At 37.9% G+C, this 21121-nt stretch overlaps 1 protein-coding gene across 1 annotated transcript in view; it reads right to left on the reverse strand.

The window, feature by feature from the left end:
* Itga8 (integrin subunit alpha 8) overlaps positions 1–21121 on the reverse strand; it is a 195341-nt gene that overhangs the window by 36817 nt on the left and 137403 nt on the right. The window contains exons 24-25 of the mRNA XM_004859985.4: positions 11873–11978; positions 9872–10030 (exon numbers count right to left, since the gene is read on the reverse strand). Coding sequence (XP_004860042.1) covers positions 9872–10030; positions 11873–11978 — 265 coding nt within the window. The remainder of the gene's footprint in view (positions 1–9871; positions 10031–11872; positions 11979–21121) is intronic.

A 21121-nucleotide genomic window follows, 5' to 3' on the forward strand; every position in this document is an offset into this window, starting at 1 on the left:
CACGTGGGTGCCAGAAGCAACCCCCCCACCGTGGAAATGAGAAGACACATAAACAAGCCTCAAAAACAGACCTCCAGATCACCTACAGCAACCCCACAGGGAAACGAGATGGAACATTCTGACACTCAACCACTTGGACTCTCTGAACTGGGAACAAAAGAGGATCTGGGAAAAATGAAATCAGAAATAATTATTCAGATAACAGCAAAGATTTTGCTCATGGTGCAAGACATGATTAATAAATCTAGAGAGGACACAGATAAAAAAATAGAGGATGTGAGGAACATGATGGAATCCCAACATAGGAAACAAATGGAATCCATAAAACAGATGCAAACAGGTTCCTAGGAGATTAAAAACTCCATCGAAAGTCTGCGCAGCAGAATGAACCAATGTGAGAATAGAATTTCACATATAGAAGAAAAGATTGCAATTAGTGAGAAGGAAAAGAAAAATTGCTTTAAAATTGTAAGGGAACATGAGAAATCAATCCAGCAGCTGCTGGACAATGCAAAGAAGAATAACATAAGACTGACTGGAGTCAATGAAGAAAGAGGAGAGAGTGCAGATGACATAAAAAAAACTGTTCACAGAAGTGATGGCAGAAAGCTTCCCAAGCAGGGGAAAAGAACTTCACATACAGATAAGTGAGGCATATAGGACTTCAGCTAGCCTCAATGAAAAAAAAATCTACACATAGGCATATAATAGTTAGGATTCCAGAAATCCAACAGAAGAATAAAATTCTACAAGCAGTTAGAGAAAAGAAACAGATTACATACAAAGGAAGCCCATCAGAATCACAGCAGACTTCTCAATGCAGACCCTCAAGGCAAGAAGAGCTTGGAGTGATGTATTTCAAGCCTTAAAGGAAAACAGCCTCCAACTCAGATTGATGTACCCTGCAAAACTATCTTTCAAAATTGATGGAGAAATAAGATACTTTCATGATAAAGAGCACCTCAGGAACTTCATGAATACCAAACTGGCACTCCAAAAAATTTTAGACAATACCCTAGGAAAAGACAATGAGGAGCACAACCCCAGGAAACCCAGCAGAATGAATCCACTGGGGGTGACAAATTAAACACAAAGCGGGACAATCCAACAAAAACAAAAAGTCATGACAAGGCTTTTAAAACTTTTGACTTCATCTCCCTAATGAGTGTATAATTCAATCTTATTATTGTACTGATTAGTATATTTCTGATTCTAGAATTGCACACCATTCCTTGTGCTATACTGGCTATTTATCATCTTCTTACGTCTACATTTTAATGGGGTTGTCTATTAATGAGCTCTAAGAATTCTTTATATATTCTGGTCATAGGTTATATGCATTGTAAATATGGTCTGTTTAAGGACTACTTTTCATTTTAATGATGTCATTTAAAGTTCTAAATTTTGATGGAGTCTCATTTATCAATTTTTTTCTTTTATACATCATGGTTTTTGTATCCTAGGTAGATCTTGCCTACCCTGAATTCATAAATATTTTCCCTTATAATTTCTTCTCATATTAAAGTCATTCCTAGTGGCTCAGAATTGAGAATCTTGTCCAAAATGTTGTCCTCCAAATAAAGCACCAAAGAAAAGCATTAATGTTCTCAGAAATACTTAATGTGCATCTATAGATTACTGGTTAAATAAAAATGATACATGTATCCCAAAGACTTGATAGTTTTTTAAAGTGATGATATAGACCTACATTATAATTTATAGAGACTTGAGATACTTGTCAGGGAAAAGACAGGTTACATAATAGCATATATATAAGATTATGGATATTATATGTCTACAAATAGAAAAGTAGATGGTCATGAAAATGTTATCAGTCATGGAGATTTGATGATATCGAGGAAGTTTTGCTAATTTTGTTTTAGGAATGATAATGACATTTTGGATTTTTAGAGTATTCTTATATATTGGCAGTATATCATACAATGTTTCTAGTTGAAATGGGAAAATTAAAGCATAAATAAATAGAAAACATAATAAATGAGTGGGAACACCAGGAGAGGTTGATTTTCTTCTTTATGTTTTCACATAATGTCTGATATGTTCTTATAATGGACATTTAGTATCTCTTAACATGATAATTTAAAAATTTACAATTATAAAACAGTAAATGAGGAGTAAAGAAGTAGAAACAGCAGGTTCAGTCTGGCTATAAATGGAAGGGAAAAGATGCCCACTCTGGGAAGAGGTCATAAGAGTCATGTGACTTGATTTAGTATTTGTTTTGTAGATGGGAAAGTCAATACCACAGGCACTGGGATATCACAGGACCACGGCTGGGCCCAGCGCAGGGAGGAGTAAAAGCCAAAGGGTGGCTCACAGGTGCTCAGTGATGAAGGATATGATGGAAAAGCCTTTATAACCCAAGATAAAAAGCTGATTTTAATCAGAAAATTGAGAATTTTAAAATTGTCTTATGTGCTTTCTGTCAGAGTCTTTGTCTATATGTAGTCTTTGCTTTGAGATTCATCAGATACAATTGCTATCTTTATAAGCTGCTGAAAATTAGGTTATAGAAGTTAACGTTAGCTAACCAAACTACATGGAGGAGGTAATGGAAAGAAGTAGGAACTGATTCTTTTTTCTTATGTTGTAGCTTATAATTATTAGTAGTAATATCAGTATTAATATTAGTAGAACAATAGCCCAAAGGCAAGGACTTCTCTGTGTGGTTTTACAAGATGCAGCTTGCGTACATATAAGGAATGCATCTTATTGTGGCATTTCATCATTCACTAATATTTATACATGGTCTCTCAATAAAACATAGGATTTAACTCTAGGCTAGAGAATCAGCCCAAGAAGAAGCAAAGGTTGATGGAATGCATTTCTTCCTTTTTTGTAACACTATTTTAGGTGTAGAGGAATGCCACCCTTAAACACCATAGTCAGAAAATCTTCAACTGCTTGCAGACCAGTTTTTCTCAAATGGCATTCCAGAAATTATTTCAAAGAACAAAATAAAACAAAACAAAAGCCAAGGAAGAAGTTATCCAAGAAATGTAAATAATAGTTAAGGTCCATTTTCTAGACAAACACTTTCATAGCTGGCCCTGACCCACAGGCCATGTTTTTCCTTCATCTGAGATCATGGAAGAGTTAGACCGACACTCAGTTCAGAGTATAAATATGCTCAATGCCATAAGGAGCTGGTAGTAAACACTGCAGTAGTTTCCTCGGAGCAAATCAAATGGCCTCTTTCTGCAATAAGAAAATAGTTAGTAAATATGTTTCTCTCTCCAGCTGCTACTTGGAATTTGACCCCAACCAGAGCCTTCTATTTGCATAACTTTTCACCAAACTCTTCACTCAGCAGAGGTTTAAGTTAATGGGTCAAAGGGATATGGATTAAACTTGTGAGTTAAAGGGCAGAATGTGTAGCAGAGTGGGAAGGGCAGCATTTGAAAAACGGGGTTCTGTGAAAGAGGATTAAGGGCACTGAGAACCCAAACAAAGCAGTGCATACTATCTTTCTCTTGTTTGAAATTCCTCTTTGGACTTCAGGTAATTCCTACCACAGAGAAACAGCAAACTATTCTCATGGACTTCTTTGTCTTTAATTAAATCTAAGTGGAGACCAGCCCAGGGGTTCTTCCCACCATGTAATTAAGACATAAATGGTAAGGATTTGAGAGGAGTGGAAAAATAACCACTTTTTTTCCTTCTGAAAAGTTCATGCAAAGCATAACTAGAAGAATCATTCCATCCTACTGGTGATGTCAAAGCTTCTCTTTTCTTTGCACATGGTGTTTTGTACATTTTAAAATATACATGGGCTGACCAGGTGAAGTCCTCACATCTGATGTCAAGGCCACATGAACCAGGTGAGTTTTAATTGCACAGAATGCAGTTAATCTTGGATCTAGTATTTTCATATCATTTGTCTAAGGTTGGCAATTATTACTTTAAAAACTGTATACACTGGAGCCTGAAGAGCATCTCGAGGAGAAAGGCAACAAGCACTAGGTCCCAGAGAGTATGCTCTCCTTGGTGATTAAGAATTGGATCTACAGGCACTATAAGGGCAAAGGTGATAAATTCCTTCATCAAAGGGAGCACTCCTGTCAGAAAGAACGTGTACAGTAGGCTGAGGAGGACCCCTTCAAGAGTGACTGGTAGTTGCCAATAGAATCACAGATGCAGGAGAAGAGAATTAAAATTTGGTACTGCTCTCCCGATCAGACCTTTTCAATGAGCTGCTAGGAATTTTTTTCTAAAAGGAGAGCTTGTAGGAGAAGCTGCAGGGGCAAGAACCAGACATCAAATAATGCCTCAGCTGTTCAAGGCCCACAAAGGAGTGCACGGAAAAAAAAATCTACAAAGAAGAAAAGAATCAGTAACTAACAATACTAAATGGTCTTTATTTTTATGTCTTGGTTTTTAAGTTGTCTGTGTGTGGCTGTGAAAAAGAAAGGGAGGGAGGGAGAGACAGACAGACAGGCAATGAATCAGTGAGCATTGTTTAGGGACTAACAAGTGTCTCTCCATTCTGAATTAATGAGAACCAGTAAGCAGAGGCAGTTATGAAAGAGGAAAGTACTCTTAAGGCTAAAGCCAGACTATGCAAATTTGCCAAGCCACTGTCTGCAGGCCCACTTGATTCTAAAAAAGTACTTGCACGGCTATAAGCCTTGATGAATGAACTGGTTCTGCTTCTTTTGTTCATGTTTGTACTATTCAGTTGCAATGTGGACTTCCTGTGGGATTGGTCTTGTCCAAGAGACCAGACTTGATGGCGTCCGCCTGGTTTCCATGGCCTTAGTGAAAATTCTTACCAACAGCACTGGCTTCTCCTCACGTGATACTCTTCCTGGTTTGGTCTCTGTGAGATCATTTTTACCTCAGAATTCTTTCTTGAGTTAAATCCGGAATGTGGCGCTGTGATCTTAACACAGCTGACACTTGGGCGTCACGTTTGTCCTTCTCTCCTGGGTACAGCCTCTCATTCCACAGCCGCTTCCCCCAGAATCTCACATTTGCCTGTGTATTATGAAACCTTGGCAATTGAAAAAACCCTTTACTCCTTACGAAACGTTTGGTTCCTTAGTACCGCTTACTTTTTCAGCCTCATCTTATCTAAAAATCATCCCCTCTTTGAACGACTTTCCAAACCCGAGGAGAAAGTCCACTGAAACAACAAAATTGATAGTTTGAAATAATTATTTTACTGCCTTTGGTATAGTTGAGAACTACTTTACTCCACTCTAAAATCTTATTCCAAGAAGGATCTGGAACAAATTAGATTTAATGGATTGGTCTGAATGTTGCAGACAGTTGAATGTTTCAAAATGTATTAAATGGTAGAATGTGAAGAAACTGCCACAGTGAAATCTTTTCCCTCTTACCTAGACCAAGAAGCCTAGAGGCAGAACCTTCAGGGACATCTGCTGATGCCCCCAAGGTTACAGAAGACAGTAAGTGGCAGTGGCCATGTGAGGAAGAGAAACCTAGAGGCAGACACCCATACACTGGGAGGCCACAGTGAAAGTAAGAGGTGATGAGCCTGCAGCACTTCCTCACCCCTCTTCTGACTCCCCTTGGGCCTTGGTTTCTGCTGGTAAGAAAATGAAGAGTTGTGGAGCTCACCCTTCTTTTCTTAAACCCATACTGATGGGATTCTTCTACTACTCTAAAACTGAGGTTTGAACAATGCTGAAAAACCAAGCTGAGTGAATCCCCCATGAAGCCTGACATGAGATAGATGTGTACATTCACACACACACACACACACACACCTACCTGTGTGTGTAGTCACCCTTGCCTTGCCCTAACTTAGTGGCTGATGCTGATGCTCTGTATTTGGAGAACAAATGAGGCAGATATGGGTGAAAACGTTTGAGGACTGGTTCCTAATGTAGCCACGGGTTAAAATGGTCATGTTGGCGGCTTATACAGTTGGTCCTTGGACCCTCCTCAAACCTAGGGAACATTAGGGTAACTTGTTCGGATAACCAAACTGAATTACTTACTCTTCTGAAAACTAAACCCCACTGGGGTCTTACTGGATTTCAAGAGTTACGTGAGAAGACTTTGAAGCTTTATTGCCTTTGGAACACATCCTCAATTGGTAGACGGGTTGGATTTCAGAAGGGTTGGGATCAATGTTTGGCATTCAGAATGCATTTCTCTTTCAAAATGGTGTTTTAAATGGTAGTTGAATCTTCAATCCATTCCACAAAATCCCCACTTAAGCCTCAATATGGTTTTGATGCCATAAAACTGTGTATTTGCAATAAAAATAATAATATCCAGGGCTTTGGCCATATGAGTAACTTTAAAAAATAGAAAATTATTGCGAATAGTTCATTCTCTTGAATGTTCATATTTAGGTGGAGATAGATATAAGTAGAGGGAAATGAGAAAGTACATGGAAGCTTTATAGAAATTCTGAGGGGACATCTGGGACATTTCAAAGGCTTTAGAGCTGGTGGCACAGGTTCCTTGGACTGGGTGGCCCAGAAAATGCTTCCAAGAAAATCTGGATGGTTTATTTTTCATAAGCAGGATTTTTCTTTTATTTTTCTTTTTTTTGTTCCCCATTAACTTTATTGGTACATTTTAGGTATACAATACAGTTACAGTCATCATTGGGATCTTGTACCATTACATGAGTCTCTTGGTTCTTATTTTTTCCCCTTCCCTTGCCCTCCCTTCACCCCCTCCACCCTTCCCTATTTGCAAAGACCTTGTTTCCATTTTTTTCCTCTTCTCATATTTTCATAAGCAGGATTTTTTAGAAATCTGTGAGAGGGTTGGGGAGATACAATGGAGAAGAGCACTCATTTCAGTGGTCAGTGAGCAAAATGAGACTATGGAAGAGAAGGAGAAGTTGACTAAAATGTGAATCTGAATTGACAAAAAAAGGAAATTGGCTGAGAGAACATTCCCTGAGGGGCTGAAGGGGAAAACATGGTGGGAGAACCATGCAAGTCCCTCGACTTCAGAAAGCTGGGCCGAGAGTTCCTCAACAACGGGCCCAGGGTTGGGGTGGACTGGCCCCATGAGGTCTGGGCATTGTGGAGAGGTTCTGCTCATGGAGGCAGAGATTACCCAAGCACTGCCCACTTCTCCCTCTGCTCAGAAGGAACCTGTAGAGCAAGTGGCTTAGTCCATGCTCTGCTGCTATAACAGAACAACTGAGGTGAGGTAATTTATTTTTTCATTATTTATAGAGGACAGTTTATTGTAGCTTGTGGTTCTGTAGGCCAGGATGTCCAGGAGCATGGAGTTGGTGAGGACCTCATGAAGGGAGGGTGGAAGGGGTCACATGCTGAGAGAGGAACAAGAAGAGCGCTCCTTCACGACAACCTGATTCCAACACACCCGCTCCTTCAAGGTCAAGTAGCTCTCTCTTGGAGAGCAGCATTAATCCCTTCATGAGCACAGAGCTGCCATGACCCAAACACCTCCTGAAGGCCTCCTCATTTCTCCACACGCTGGGAGTCAGATTTAAACACATGCTTCAGATGGGACAAACCACACCACAAACCATGGCACAAATAGCAAGGAATTGTACCACAGTCCATTTATTAAATGCTGGTATTTAATTCTTGCCTTTAAAAACACAATTCTGCCTCCCTTTCCTTTTACTAAATTCACTTCCTCTGCCTCTTAATAAAAATAAAATTAGCTACACACTTTTTTAAAGCAGTTAACTTTGATGCAAGTGCTTAAAATCTTATAAGTGATGTTAAAACTAAAGTTTTCCTAGGCCTATTGTGTTGACAGCATATAAAAATATTATAATCTTTCACTAATCTCTAATCTGTATTTGAGATAGAGAAAGATTATTTATCTTTGCATCATCTAGGAAGATATCAATTTCCAAGAAAGCTAATAGCAACCTCATCATGAAATTATTTAATATCTTAAGAGGAAAATCATTTTCAAGTGTTCTCAATTGTTTATAACCGCTGCTATAAACATACTGAATATTTATTTAGAATCTATTTATTAATAAGTTTTTCTAGACTCTCTAGACTATATTTTAAATATAGGTAAAGGTACATTGAGAATTTGAAAGTAATGCAATTTCAGTTTTTCCATGACTTCAGAATTTCAAGAATTTATACATGGTTATGATCAGTTAATGTAGGCAGCTACTGCTTCACAGTATAATCAAATCTTACATTTAAGTTTTACAGACTTCAAGTTTTTTAGGAAAGGAGACTAATTAAGTTGCATTTGAAAAATTCCTAGCCTCAGACTAACTTTTAATGAAAGTCCATGAGTACTTTAAAGAATAAGTGAGTCACAGACAATGCCATGTGCTCAGTGTATATTCCCACTTGGTTTGCAGGAATCTGTCAGCCTTTCAGGAAACTTTGCTATCAGGACTGCCTCAGTCACTAAAAACGATTGTTAAATTATCACAAAAGAGTAACTCACAACCAACATGGTACACATTAAACAAGTTACATAATACATATACAAACATATATAAATAGTGTCAGATATAAACTAAACATTGCACTCAGAGAGAGAAGCCTACGGGTGATCATGTGCTTCAAGAATCTACAACCAAACTATAGTAGATGTTAAATAGAGCGGGATATGTGAAGATCTGAGTTACTTAAATGTTTCATACGAACATTTGAAGGTGTTTTCTAATAAGTTACTGTCCTTAGAGAGGGAGAGCAAAGAAAGAGAAAATGGGAAAAATTCCAGGGAGGAAGTATTTCAGATATTTCACGGAGCACAAGTGGTCTTATTTATTATTTCTCCACAGAAGGAAGCTTTATTGTGGAGCCTCCTTTTAATCTTCCTCTGAAAAACAGGCACGTTGGGTTCAAAGGGAAGCCTTTCCTCGTCAGCAATGACACAGGGCCCTGGTCCAGGTAGACTTGCATTGTGGCTCTTTGTGGATGCTGTGGACTAGAGCATCTCATCCTTACAGCTACTAGGAGAATGCTGGTTCCTTAATGAAGCTGTCTTCTGAGGACAACATCTGATTTGCAAAGTTCTGGTTTTGTTTGCATACAGATGTGACATTTTCAAGGGCTTATGTTAATTTGTTTCTTTCCTCTTAGAAGGAACTGAAGCCAAGACTGAATCTTCATTTGGATGGGATCAGATCCTTGGCACTGGAGTTTTTGTTTTTGTTTCTTCAGTACTGGGGATTGAACCTGGGGCCTTTGTACTGAGCTACCTCCTCCCCCTTTTTAATTTTTTTTTTTTTGAGATAAGGTCTCTCTAAGTTGCCCAGACTGGGATGGAACTCATGATCCTCCTGTCCCAGCCCCTCAGAATGCTGGGATTATGGGCATGCAACAATTCCTTGGCCTTCAGCTCCTAATCTCAGGCTCCTTCTAGATCCTGCACTTTAATAACCTCCCAGGTGCTTTGGATGCATTTTAGGGTCTGAGCAGGAGGGCTTTGGGTTTCTCTATGAGCTTCACTGCTGTGCGGTCCTGGTAGCATCGAGTCAATTTTTGGTAAATTTTCATATTTTACCACCACTTACTACTGGTGCCAGCCCACTTTGGCAAAGATCCTTATGCCTTTTGTCAACATACCAACAAGACTTTAAAAACAACATTTCATACTAATTCTCCAAAGCATGACCTATCTATTTATGATTTTGGCTTGGATGTGCTATTAGTCCAACCATATATAAAAGGTGTATATTGAAATGGGCTAAAGAAATGACAGGTTACAAGGAGCAATGAGTCTATGAGAAATGGAAGTTTTCTAGGAATGATATTTAAAATTGAATTTGGCACTTTTAGAAAACTAAAAGGTCAGATCAATGATTACTGAAGGAACCTATAATTATTTTTTTTAAACAAGTCACCATTTTCATCTTTTCCTTGCCATAAAAATAATAAAACCACTGGTTGGACTGGATTCCTACCTTTATATCCTGTGGATTGATATCAGGATTTGTTTGACATCGCAGAGGTCCCAGAGTTTGAATATGAAAAATATAGAGAAGAAACTCATCCCGCGAGGAGAATGGCCAGCCCACCTCCAAAATGGCGTCCCTGATAGTGCTTGGTCCAATATTGTGCAGCTGCGAGCAAGTGACACATTATGAAATGGTAGGAAAATGAAATCCACCTCTACACACCCCAGACCTGTTTTAGAATGCATCTATTACAGGTTTTGAGTCACCAGGATTATGACTGTTGGAAATAAGAAAAAGCAGAATCCACATGGGCAGGGAGAGCTTAGAAAGCAGGATGTACTGGTGTTTTGAGAAGATGCCAGTCTGAGGAGCTCTAAAAGTGGATTTCCTCAGTGAAGATAATACAGATTGAGCATCTTTATCCAAAATGCATGGGACTAGTGTTTCAGAGGTCATATTTTGGAATGTTTGCATACACATAATGAGATATCTTGGGAGTGAGACCCAAGTGTAAAGCCAAACTTCACTGATGTTTCATATATACCTTATGCACATAACCTGAAGGTTATCTTGTACAGTATTTTTAATGTGCTTGTGTTTTGCACCACAACCCACAGGAATAGATCAGATATGGTGGCATTGTGTCAGTGCCCCAAAAGTTTTGGAATTTGAGCACGGTTCATGCTTTCAGATTGAGGATGCTCAACCTGTGTTAACTATGGCTGTTCATCACGAGTTTATACCAATTCAATAGTAGTGTTAAAAATGCAATTTTAACTGTATGCTTTCAAAACTCAGTGACTTTCTTTACATTGGAATCTGCCTTTTCTTGACTACTAAGTTGTCAATTACAACCATATGAGACACGCCCTCTTTCACCCCCTGGAAGACTGGTCATCCATCAAGTGCCAAAGTCTGGACTCACTGCACTTCACTATGAGTGTGTGTTTCAAAGCTGAGCTCCTTCAGCTTTCATCAGCAAATTCCAAAGAAAGAAGGGCCACATCTCATAAAGAGGTAAATAATTTTCATGCATGAACTCCACACTCACAGGACACAAAACAGTTATCTGAAAACACTGAACATGTTTACATTTATTGTGGATTTAAAAATTCACCTTCAAAATTAGCACGGATCTTTTTCTCCCCCACAGTTGTAACAATTATCATAATTTTATGAAACGATGAATTATTCTTTTTGCTTATTAGGTGGCCTACCAAAGAGGTATGGCATCTATTGATGCTGTATATTTTGAGACATGAAGTTAACATGTAAGAAACATTTGAAGGTTGCTTTTGGTACAACTGGTAATTACCCTAAACTTTTACAATCAATTTGTGCTAAGATTAGAAGTAGGACTGCTTTAAGTAGGATTGAATCAAATACTTTCACAAACTTTAAAGTCCCACTTATCTGTTTCTGGAAAATGTATTACTAATTAATGGACTCTTTCATATCTCAGAATATCTTATTTATTTCTAAGCTGAGTTATGTAACTGAAAAGTAAAATTATTCTTATCTATTTGCCATCTTATATGTACTCATCTTATATGTACATTTTTCTGTACAAAAGCAAAACATTCAGCAAACTTTCCATCAGGAACCTTGTAGTTGGTGACCTTCAGTTTAACAGATGGGTGAGGTTTGGAGATATCCAAAAATGCAGGAAGAATTGAAAGAAAGTCTAGGGAGCAAGTCATTTTTACACATGGGTTGTCCAAATATTAAACAGGCCAAAATATAACTTTGCAAAAAAGAAAAGCAGTTCAAGATAAAATGTTTCTTATAGTGTCATGCCCCTCACCGTCGAGAACCAAGTGACCAGGTCTCTGAGTACTAACAGGACCCCCTCCCTGACCCACTCTGATACGGGAGCATAACACCATGAATCCAGGCAGCACATAAAGCCTGGATCTTGGATTGATGCTTTTAAAGATGCTTTATACTTAACAAGCAATAAACACAGGAATGAAACCCTAACACAGCTTGAACGTAGAAGACAGCTACCTCATAAATATGCTCCACCAATGGCCCAACTTCCTCTTCTTTGCGGGGCTCCTTCTCCAGTTGCCAGTTATGAATGGGCAGAACAACTTGCAGAGGGTGGGATACTCTGGAACATGGAATGGTGGGTTAATTGCTGATAATGGCCCAGGTAAGGAATATTTCACCACAGTGTACACTGACAACAGAGGTAACATGTGCCTCTTAATTTACCCGAGAAGACATTGTCTCCATGGAAAAATTGCTGGAGTTGATGTTTAGCAAAATAAGTAAAACAATAACGAAACATCTACTATTGCATACTCCTAATTAGTGGTCTGTAGTTCAAATCAACTATTTTACGTTATCTCATTTCTTGAACAGTAAGCGGTAGAGCAGAGAGCACTCTTGAGATGAATAATTAAACATACACATACATAAATAGATACCTTTATCAATCCTGTGCTTTTGTGTGTGCATGTCTGTTTGTATACAGACTGTAAAATCCTCCTTTAACCCATATCAAACAATGAGACTTTTTGTCTATGGATAAATATCTAGTCATCTTGTGTGTTATGTTTAATGTCTAGTTGTAAAGAAATACAGTTTCTAGTTAAAGACTTCAGATTAGAACAGTGGTCACTGTATATCTCTTCTTAGATTTCTTTGGATTTCTATTAATGTAACCAGACCTCTCCCAAGGACAGATTCAGAGCTAAAACAAAATAAAGCATGATATCATCATAGAGTTGTCTTATAGACAAGTTAAGGGTGAGAAAGAGTTAAATGGTGTAATCACGTAAGCAGGACATTAACTTAATATATGGGTGTATTTTTCTGCAGTGAATATGTTGAGGATCCTACGATGAATGACATTTATTATGTGGCATTATTCCATGTTAAAAGCAGACTATAAACCCAATTGTTATTTTAAATAAATTGTAAAAAGAATAATTCTCCAAAAAAAAAAATCAATGTTTCATAGGAGTTTTTAGGTAAAGATCCTTCAAAGAATTCCTAGACCTTTGGTTAAAAGTAACTTCAACATAAAACATCTCTTGTGGCAATGAAATGCCTCAAATGCCTTGTAGGGGGTATCCAATAATTACTGCAGCCTCTTGAAACTTCAGAGTTATCATTTTTCTCCTCCTCTGGGTAATCTCCCTCTGAAGCAGAAAGTACAAAATTTATTGGGTTAAATTCCCACCATAGGGCAAATAATTAAGGTTGGTTCGTCCCTATTGACTCATCTGGAAAATTGTGATACACTCTTCGGTTGTCTACCACAAATGATTGGAAAACATCTCAAATGCTTTTGGTCAAAGTTAATTTGGCTGCGTTGTTTTTTTAGAAGTGGATGCAGAAGTACATTTGAAAATGGGTGACCCACAGAAATGTTACTAAATAATAAAGCCCTTCATATATAGCCTTCACTTGTACTTGTTAAATAAAAACTGTGGGTCACAGCTATGCTGCAATGACCCCTCAAAATTCTCAACCTTTATATTGGCTTGTCGTCATGCTGTTCTCTTTTCTTACTTGATCTGGTCAAATTATATTCAGCTCCAACTTGGGGAACATGGTAAAATGAACACAAGATGTGTCAGGTTGCTTTCATCAGAGGGAAACCAGGGAGCTTGGACTTTCCTTTCCACAGGGTCTTGCTTACTTCCCCACTCAAATCTTCACTTTGTTTTCTGCTTGGCAACACAGTGGGGTGCGTGCTCAACATCCATTATCCACTAGGGGATAATGAATGAAGTACTAGGGGATTTTTTTATTTTTTAGCATAGAGAGAAACTAGAAAAGAAGCTGAATATATTTTCTCTGCAAATTTTTGTTCTTTTAGTTCTGGATCTTACAGAACTTGTGATACATTCTCTAGGATCATACAGGCATGGATCGTTAGACATTGGCAGGTATTATAGAGTCAATGTGGCCAGAAACTCTCCTTGTACAGAGAAGTAGTGGGTCAGTTGCAGGAGAGGATTAAAATAATGTTTGCCTAAGACCTTCTACTCTGTATCTAATATGTTGTATATCCTAAGAGGGCCTCAGTTGCAGTAATAGTGAACACAATTTAAATTTCCTGGCACAGTTCTTAGCAAAATCAGAGAGAAATATGAAGAAACATATAATTTATCACAAGGCCCAGAAAAATCATCCAAAAACTATGGTCTACAAATCCCAGGTATTTACCTATTAAAGAAGCTTCAGATATGGAGTAAACCACGGTGCAGAATGACTCCCAACTATCTCAGAGACACACTAAATCCGTGAATGTTTTAGAAAGAGGGAAGCAAGCCAGCAAGAAAGAACACAATCAATTAACTTGTTTGGTATTAACAGCCCATGCAGTAATGTAACCACTCCTACTGAATAGTGCTCTCTCCTAAGATAGATGGGGTGTCATTCATTGGGACCCTCAGATGATAAAAAGATTGGGGTACTGTTAATGGTAACATTGGATATTAGGAGGGATTCAGGGAGAAGCAAGGAATTTGTTTTTTTAAATTAAATTATATTTGAGGTAACTGTAGATTCTTATGTGTTTATAAGAAATAATAGGAGGAGAACTTATCTACCCTCTAACCAGGGTTCTCCAATGGTAACATCTTAGAAAACCAAGTTGTGCTATTTTGTATAATATCACAACCAGAATATTGCCATTGATGTAGTTAAGGTACAAATCATTTCTTTCACATTAAAGATACCCTTTTACAGCTATACTCACTTCCTTCCACCCTTATTTCCTCCTCATCTCATGGCAACTACTAATCGGCTTTTATAATTCTGTCATTTCAAGAATGTTATATAAATGGAAATACACAGCATGTAATCTTTGGGGACTGGCTTCTTTCACTCTGCATAACTCTGTGGAGACCCATCCTGGTTGATCCATCTGTCAATAGTCCATTCCTTTTTATTGTTAAGTGACAGTCGGTGGTGTGGATGTATCACAGTTCATTTACTGTTTGCCCACTGAAGGACACTGGGGGTGTTTGCAGTTTAGGACCATTACAAATAAGTTGCTATAAACATTAATGTAGAGGGCTTTGTATGAAATTAAGTTTTTATTTTCCTGGAATACAGTTTATTTTCTGGAAGAAAGGAATCAGAGTTTTGCTGTCAGGAAGTTCAAATCTGAGTATTATTAATATGGTGTGAACCCTATTTTCAAAACCTTGTTTTCAAATCCCATGAATTCCAGATAGCAAGGCTATCACTTCCTGTCTGGGACGATGTTTACTGTCTCTGCTGCGGATCATACTGTATCGTCTGCAGGCCTTGGTTTGTCATGATTGTGATCTCAATACAAACCTATTCAACAGTTGTCAAGAGCCATTCTACATAAGTTTTGGGGCGAATCATTTCATAATGAAAGTCTGACTATAGCTGTCTAAAGCCCAATGTGGCCTGCCCAAGAGCTGGTTATGGCATGTGGAAATGTAACTCTGTTTTTGCCTCCGGTCACAGCTGAGGCCTCACTGGTCCCATGATGCTGTGGCACTCAGGGGCAAGATTACATCAGTGAAGACATCCTGGTTCTCTGAGAGCCAAGTAGTAATACAAAAAGAGAAAGGTTTCACCTGGGCAGGGATGAATTCCTCATCAGTTTAACTCATCCCACCTATTATATGCTCTTCTTACTGCCTTCATCAACATAAGATCCTCATCAGCATAAGATCCACAGCAACATAGGATCACCACTGCCCCCTAAGTCACCTGATGCTGCCTCCAATTGTTGTGTTTACCCAATAAATAATGGCCAGCTTGGAGACTCCTTGTCTTTGCCCACTCTGGGGCACTGTCCTCCTGGCCCCCTTATATACTTTGAAATTATGAATGTCTCTATTGTATTCTTTTCTTTAGCCTTCGTGGTCCCCCTTTCTAGGCAGTCAGAGGATTGATCATGCCCCAATAAATAGTGATTATTGTTTATCTATCTATCTATCATCTATCTATCTTTCATCTCTTCATGAGCTGTCTCTGACGGCCAAATTTACTTTTTATACATCTCTACTAAGTTCATCCTTTGTATCAGCAAATGGCATGTAAATTGACTCAAAGGCCATGTTCATTATTTTTAGCTATGAAACAAAAGGAATAGTTTTCAGTATTTTCCCCACTCAAAAAAAATCTGTATTCATTTATTTTTAAACTATAAAATAACAGTAAATTTTTAAAAACAACTATGTAAGATAATCCATGTTAAAATACATCCAAATAAACATTATTGGCTAAGAGAAAATTAGATTTTCCTGAAAACTGAACATGGAAGATTTTCAACGTGGCAGCTGTGTTCCTTGAAGAATTAAACATCAGAACGAATATTTTTGCTGCATATTCAGATGAAAGAGTTTTACTATGTAAAATGACCAAAAAGAACTTTTAACACTGTCTTCGAGAATAAACTGTGGTCAGTTATTTGGCATTAACTCAGCAACTGAAACAACTGAATCCACATGAGAAACCTAATTTTAATTAATTGTTAGGCTTATTGAAAAAAACTATAGAAATGTCCTTCTTTGTTTTATTGTGGTGGTAGAAATACTTTTGAAAACACTAATTACATGACAGGGATGTATGAAAATAAAGAGTTATGGGCTGGGGATTTAGCTCAGTGGTTTTGCCGCCTCCTGTGCAAGAGCAAGGACCCAAGTTCAATCCCCGGTACCAAGAAAAGAAAATGAAGAGTTATATTAACCTCTTAGCAGCTATCTTGGATAGAGCTGGGACTTATTAAATAAAAATATAAAATTTTACATTTATTTTGGAACAGTTATGAAACAGTTTAAGCTTATTTTTGGTTAGCGAAATTAAGCTAAGCTTTAAGAATAAGACAAAAGTTCATATGTACCAGCTGAAATTTTTGACAAGATATAAAAATAAGAGAGTAAAATGTAGTGCTTGTGGTTTCTCCTCTGATTTTTAATAGTATTTATCTCACCAAGAGGGACAGGGGAATGAAATGAGAAATCTACAAAAATAAAACAAATACTGGTACCTGTATATCAAAGTAATTAACTACCATGAATTAACTAATGGCTTAAAGAAAAATAAAAAATATTTTAAAGTGACTTATAATGAAAACCCAACATATCAACATTTTAGAGGGCCAGGGATTTAGCTCAGTGGCACACAGCTAATAGAAGGAGATGTATAGCACCAAATGCTTATGTAGGAAAAGAAAGGAGGTCTTTAATCACTGTTACCTGGTGTTTCCCTGAAACTAAGGCCCAACTGGAAAATAAATTGCAGCTGTAATTAATAGCTGGTCATTACCATGGTGATGGCCAGTGTCATGCAGATTATATCTCACTGTTCTCTGGCTACTCTGTAATGGCAGGTAGGGCAAGTGTTATGGCTTGTGTCTAGATATCCCCTCAAATTCTCATGTGCTCATAGGTGGGAGTTTTCAGAGGTGGCTGGATATAGAGTGTATGATGCTGGGATCAAGGGTGTGTGATTACTAATTTAGTCCACTGATTGGTTTGGCATAGTTCTGAGTGTGGATAATGCCAAGGCCCTTCCTGGATGTGAGTGCTACCTTCCCTAAGGGCATGTAGCCTGGATAGCATATAAAGGACATAAAGAGAGCTGCTTTGTCATTTGCTGCTTCACTACTCTGCTGCTTGCTGCTTTGCTGCCTTCTACCTTCTGCCTGCCATGAACTGTTTCCCTTCTGCGATGCACCTCTGCCATGTCATCCCACCCCAGAGCCAGCCAACTATGAACTGCATCCTCTGGAAACTGTGAGCCAAATAAACCTTTACTCTTTTAACTTTGGGTGTTGGGTATTTTGTCTCAGCAACAAGAAAACTAATCAAGAAAGCAAGGTTAGGCTGATTGGGGCTGGTGCTTTTGATCTTCAGTTCCATCTTATTTTCAGGGAAACATGGTAATTTCTGCATAGAGGAACTAGATAAAGAAGAGGATATCAACCCTACAGAAAGCAGAAAGAGGTAAATAACAACAAAAAAGAAGGAGGAAAATGGAGTAGAAAGCAGAAGCAAAAAAGAAAGATAAATAGATGATATAGATAGATCAATCGACTGATCTGGTTCTTTGAAAAAATCATTAATTCTCATACTAATCAGGAAAAAAAGAAGATGCAAATTGCCAATATCAGGAATGATGAAGGGGATGCAGTATAAACCCGAAAGATATTAAGAGGAGAATGAGAGAATATTATGAACAATTTTATTCCAATATGTGGAACAACTTAGACAAAATAGACAAAAATCCATGAATGACAAATTACCTAGGCCATTCAAGTAGAAACAGCATGACTGGCTTAATTCTACCCAATATCTAAGGAAGAAAGAGTAACTAATTCTACACAAACTCTTCCAGAAAATAGTGGAGATGGAAGAACACTTCCAACTCATTTCATGGGGCTAGTATTCCCCGACACTCAAACCAGAACAAGAGAAGAAAACCACATATCAGTAATTCTCGTGAACATAGATTTGGAGGTCTCCTTAACAAAATTTTAGCGAGTTGAATCCCAGAATATATAAAAAAAGGATGATCAAAAGAAAATGGAAGGCCCCAAGTTCAATCCCCAATACAAAAAAAAAAAAGAAAGAAAAGAAAAGAAAATGGGCTTCTCCTGAATGCAAGTTTGGTTTAAAATTCAAAAACAAAAATGAATTAATTCACCACCTTCATGGAAAAAAAAAAAGAAAATCATTTTTTCAACTTTGTAGACACAGAAAAAGCATTTGAAAAAACAAAACATATTCATGTTAAAAATTCTCAAGAAAAACTAGAAATAAAAGGGGAACATCTTCAACTTGGTAAAAGCTATCTACAAAAACCTGCAATCAACATCAAACTCAATGGTGAGAGATTAAATGAGTTCCCCTGAGACTGAGGATAAGACAAGGATGTCTTTCCAGCCTTGCATTGGTGGTCCTAGTGTTTGCTGTAAAGGAAGACAACAAAATGCAGGATGTTACTAAGCAAACACTTTAACCTGGCCCAATAGGAGTTCTGGCCTTTACTCTCAGCTTCTGGGGCAGAATCTCTAAGCTTTCTGAATTTTATGTCTGCTAGGAGTGGGTGCGTTTGCCTGAAGCCTTGAGTCACACGGGATTTTCTTGCAGTGTGAATTAGGGTGGGTGTAGTCCACACCAGAAAGACCAGTGATGCGATTTCAGATGGGAGCTTTAATTATAGCATATCAATCAGCTTGGAGACTCAGACCAATTAATTGGCCAGGCCACTAGTTGTACCTATACAATAGAGCCCTAATGAAAACTGTGACACTGAGGCCGGGGGAACATCCTTGGTTGGTGATATTCCATGCATGTGGCCACCCGTCAATACCAGGAAAAAGTAATGAATCCTAGGTCCACAGGTGAGGACCATGGAAGCTTTGTGTTTGGTACTTCTCTAGATCCCACCAATGTTCTCTTCAGTGGTTTTCATTTTAACTGTTTAATTGTAATAACCTAACTGTGAATATGATAGCTCTCAGTGAGTTCTGCAAGTCCTCCTCATGAATTTTTAAACCTAAGGGTAATTGTGGGAACCACCCAAACCTGCAGTTGGTGCCAGAAGTGGGGGTGTTCTCTTGTGAGGTCTCTTTTCTCTAAAAGACATTGGCCAAATAGATGTTTGAACATGCAGATGGGAAAGTACAAAGTAAAAGTGTCACTATTAATAGAGAATAGGATAAGTGTAGAGAAAATCCGAGAAAATCAGCGAACAAAAATGGTAGTACTACTTAGAAATGTGTCTTTCAAAATAACAGGACATACTTCTCCATTTCAACATTTAGGATGCATGGAGACCAGTAAGTCTTTGGATATATGTGGATCAATAGGGCAGAACATAAGATCAAATAGACCCTCACATATGAAGTGATTTTCAACAAAGGTTCTGAAGCAATTTAATGGGAAGGAGAAGGATGATCTTTTCAACAAAATGGCCCAGGAACATTTATGAAGTAAATATTCATAAGTAAAAAATGAATCTTGGACCTTGCCTCTGACCAGATACAAAAATTAACATAAAATTAATCATAGACCTATAAAATAATAAACATAATAACATAATGAACATAACATAAAATTATAAAACTTCTAGTACAACACATAGAAGATAATTTTCATGACTTTGGAAAGGTAAGTATTTCTTACCTGAGACACCAAGAACCAAACCACAAAAAGCTGACCATTGAATTTAATCACAGTGTTAGGCTTTTGCTCTTTGAACAGCACAGCTAAGAAAATGTAAAGCCATATCTTAGGTCTGGAGGAAATAGTTACAAGATGCATAAATGAAAAGCAATGTATCCAGAATAGCTAAAGAAATTGTACAACTCAGTAATAAGAAGATGAACAACCCAGTGAATAAATGGATAGATGACAGAAAGAGATACTTCAACAAAAAGAGACTCTGATGATAAATAAGCCTTGAAAGGAAACTCAACATAACTGGGCACTAAGCAAATGGAATAAAATTTCAGTGAGATACATGACACTCTTATTAAAATGCTTAATACAGATCCAAGGTGCATGCTGGCCAGAACGCAGCACAAGTGAACTCTCACACAATTGCTAGAAGGTATGCAAAAGAGGAGTGTTACAGCCCCTCCAAAACCAGTTGGGCACTTAATTCAGCAATTCCCTGTGCGAAAACAAATGCTCCAACAAAGAGCTGGGTGTGAATACTGTCACAGAAGCTTTATTCTTACTAGCCCCCAACTGCTGACAACCTATATGATCACTAACTGGTGAATGAATGCATAATTCCTTGGACACCAACTCAGTGGAATACTTCTCAGCCTTAAAGAAACAGACTGGAAACATTCAAGAATGTGGATGTTTCTCCAAGATTCATTATAGTAAGTGGAAGAAGCCAGATTCATTCTTTATGAGTCTATGTATGTGACATTCTGAAGCAGGTAAAAATATAGTGACAGAAAATAGATCGTGGTTTCCAGGGTCTAGGGGTGGGAGAGGGTCTGACTACAAAGGAACCACTTGGGATGATGGAAAAGTGCTGTGTTTAATTTCTTGTGATGTTGTAACTCCTCAAACTGGACTCTCAGAAGAGTGAATTTTACTTCATGGAGTTTATATATCAATACACTTGCTTTGAAAAAGAAATCCCACAGAACCCAAAGATACTTGTATGTCTAACTGATAGTTTAGTGTCTAAATTCTTGAATACAAATGATTTCTTATGCACTAACAGGAAAAAGTCAATCCTCTTAGGAGAAATATGTGTAAAAAATTAACAAGAACCTTCCCGAACAGA

This window comes from Heterocephalus glaber, unplaced genomic scaffold (genome assembly GCF_053883595.1).
Source record: "Heterocephalus glaber isolate CG9 unplaced genomic scaffold, H.glaber_assembly_v1.0 deba00000768, whole genome shotgun sequence".
Classification (NCBI taxonomy): Eukaryota; Metazoa; Chordata; class Mammalia; order Rodentia; family Bathyergidae; genus Heterocephalus; species Heterocephalus glaber.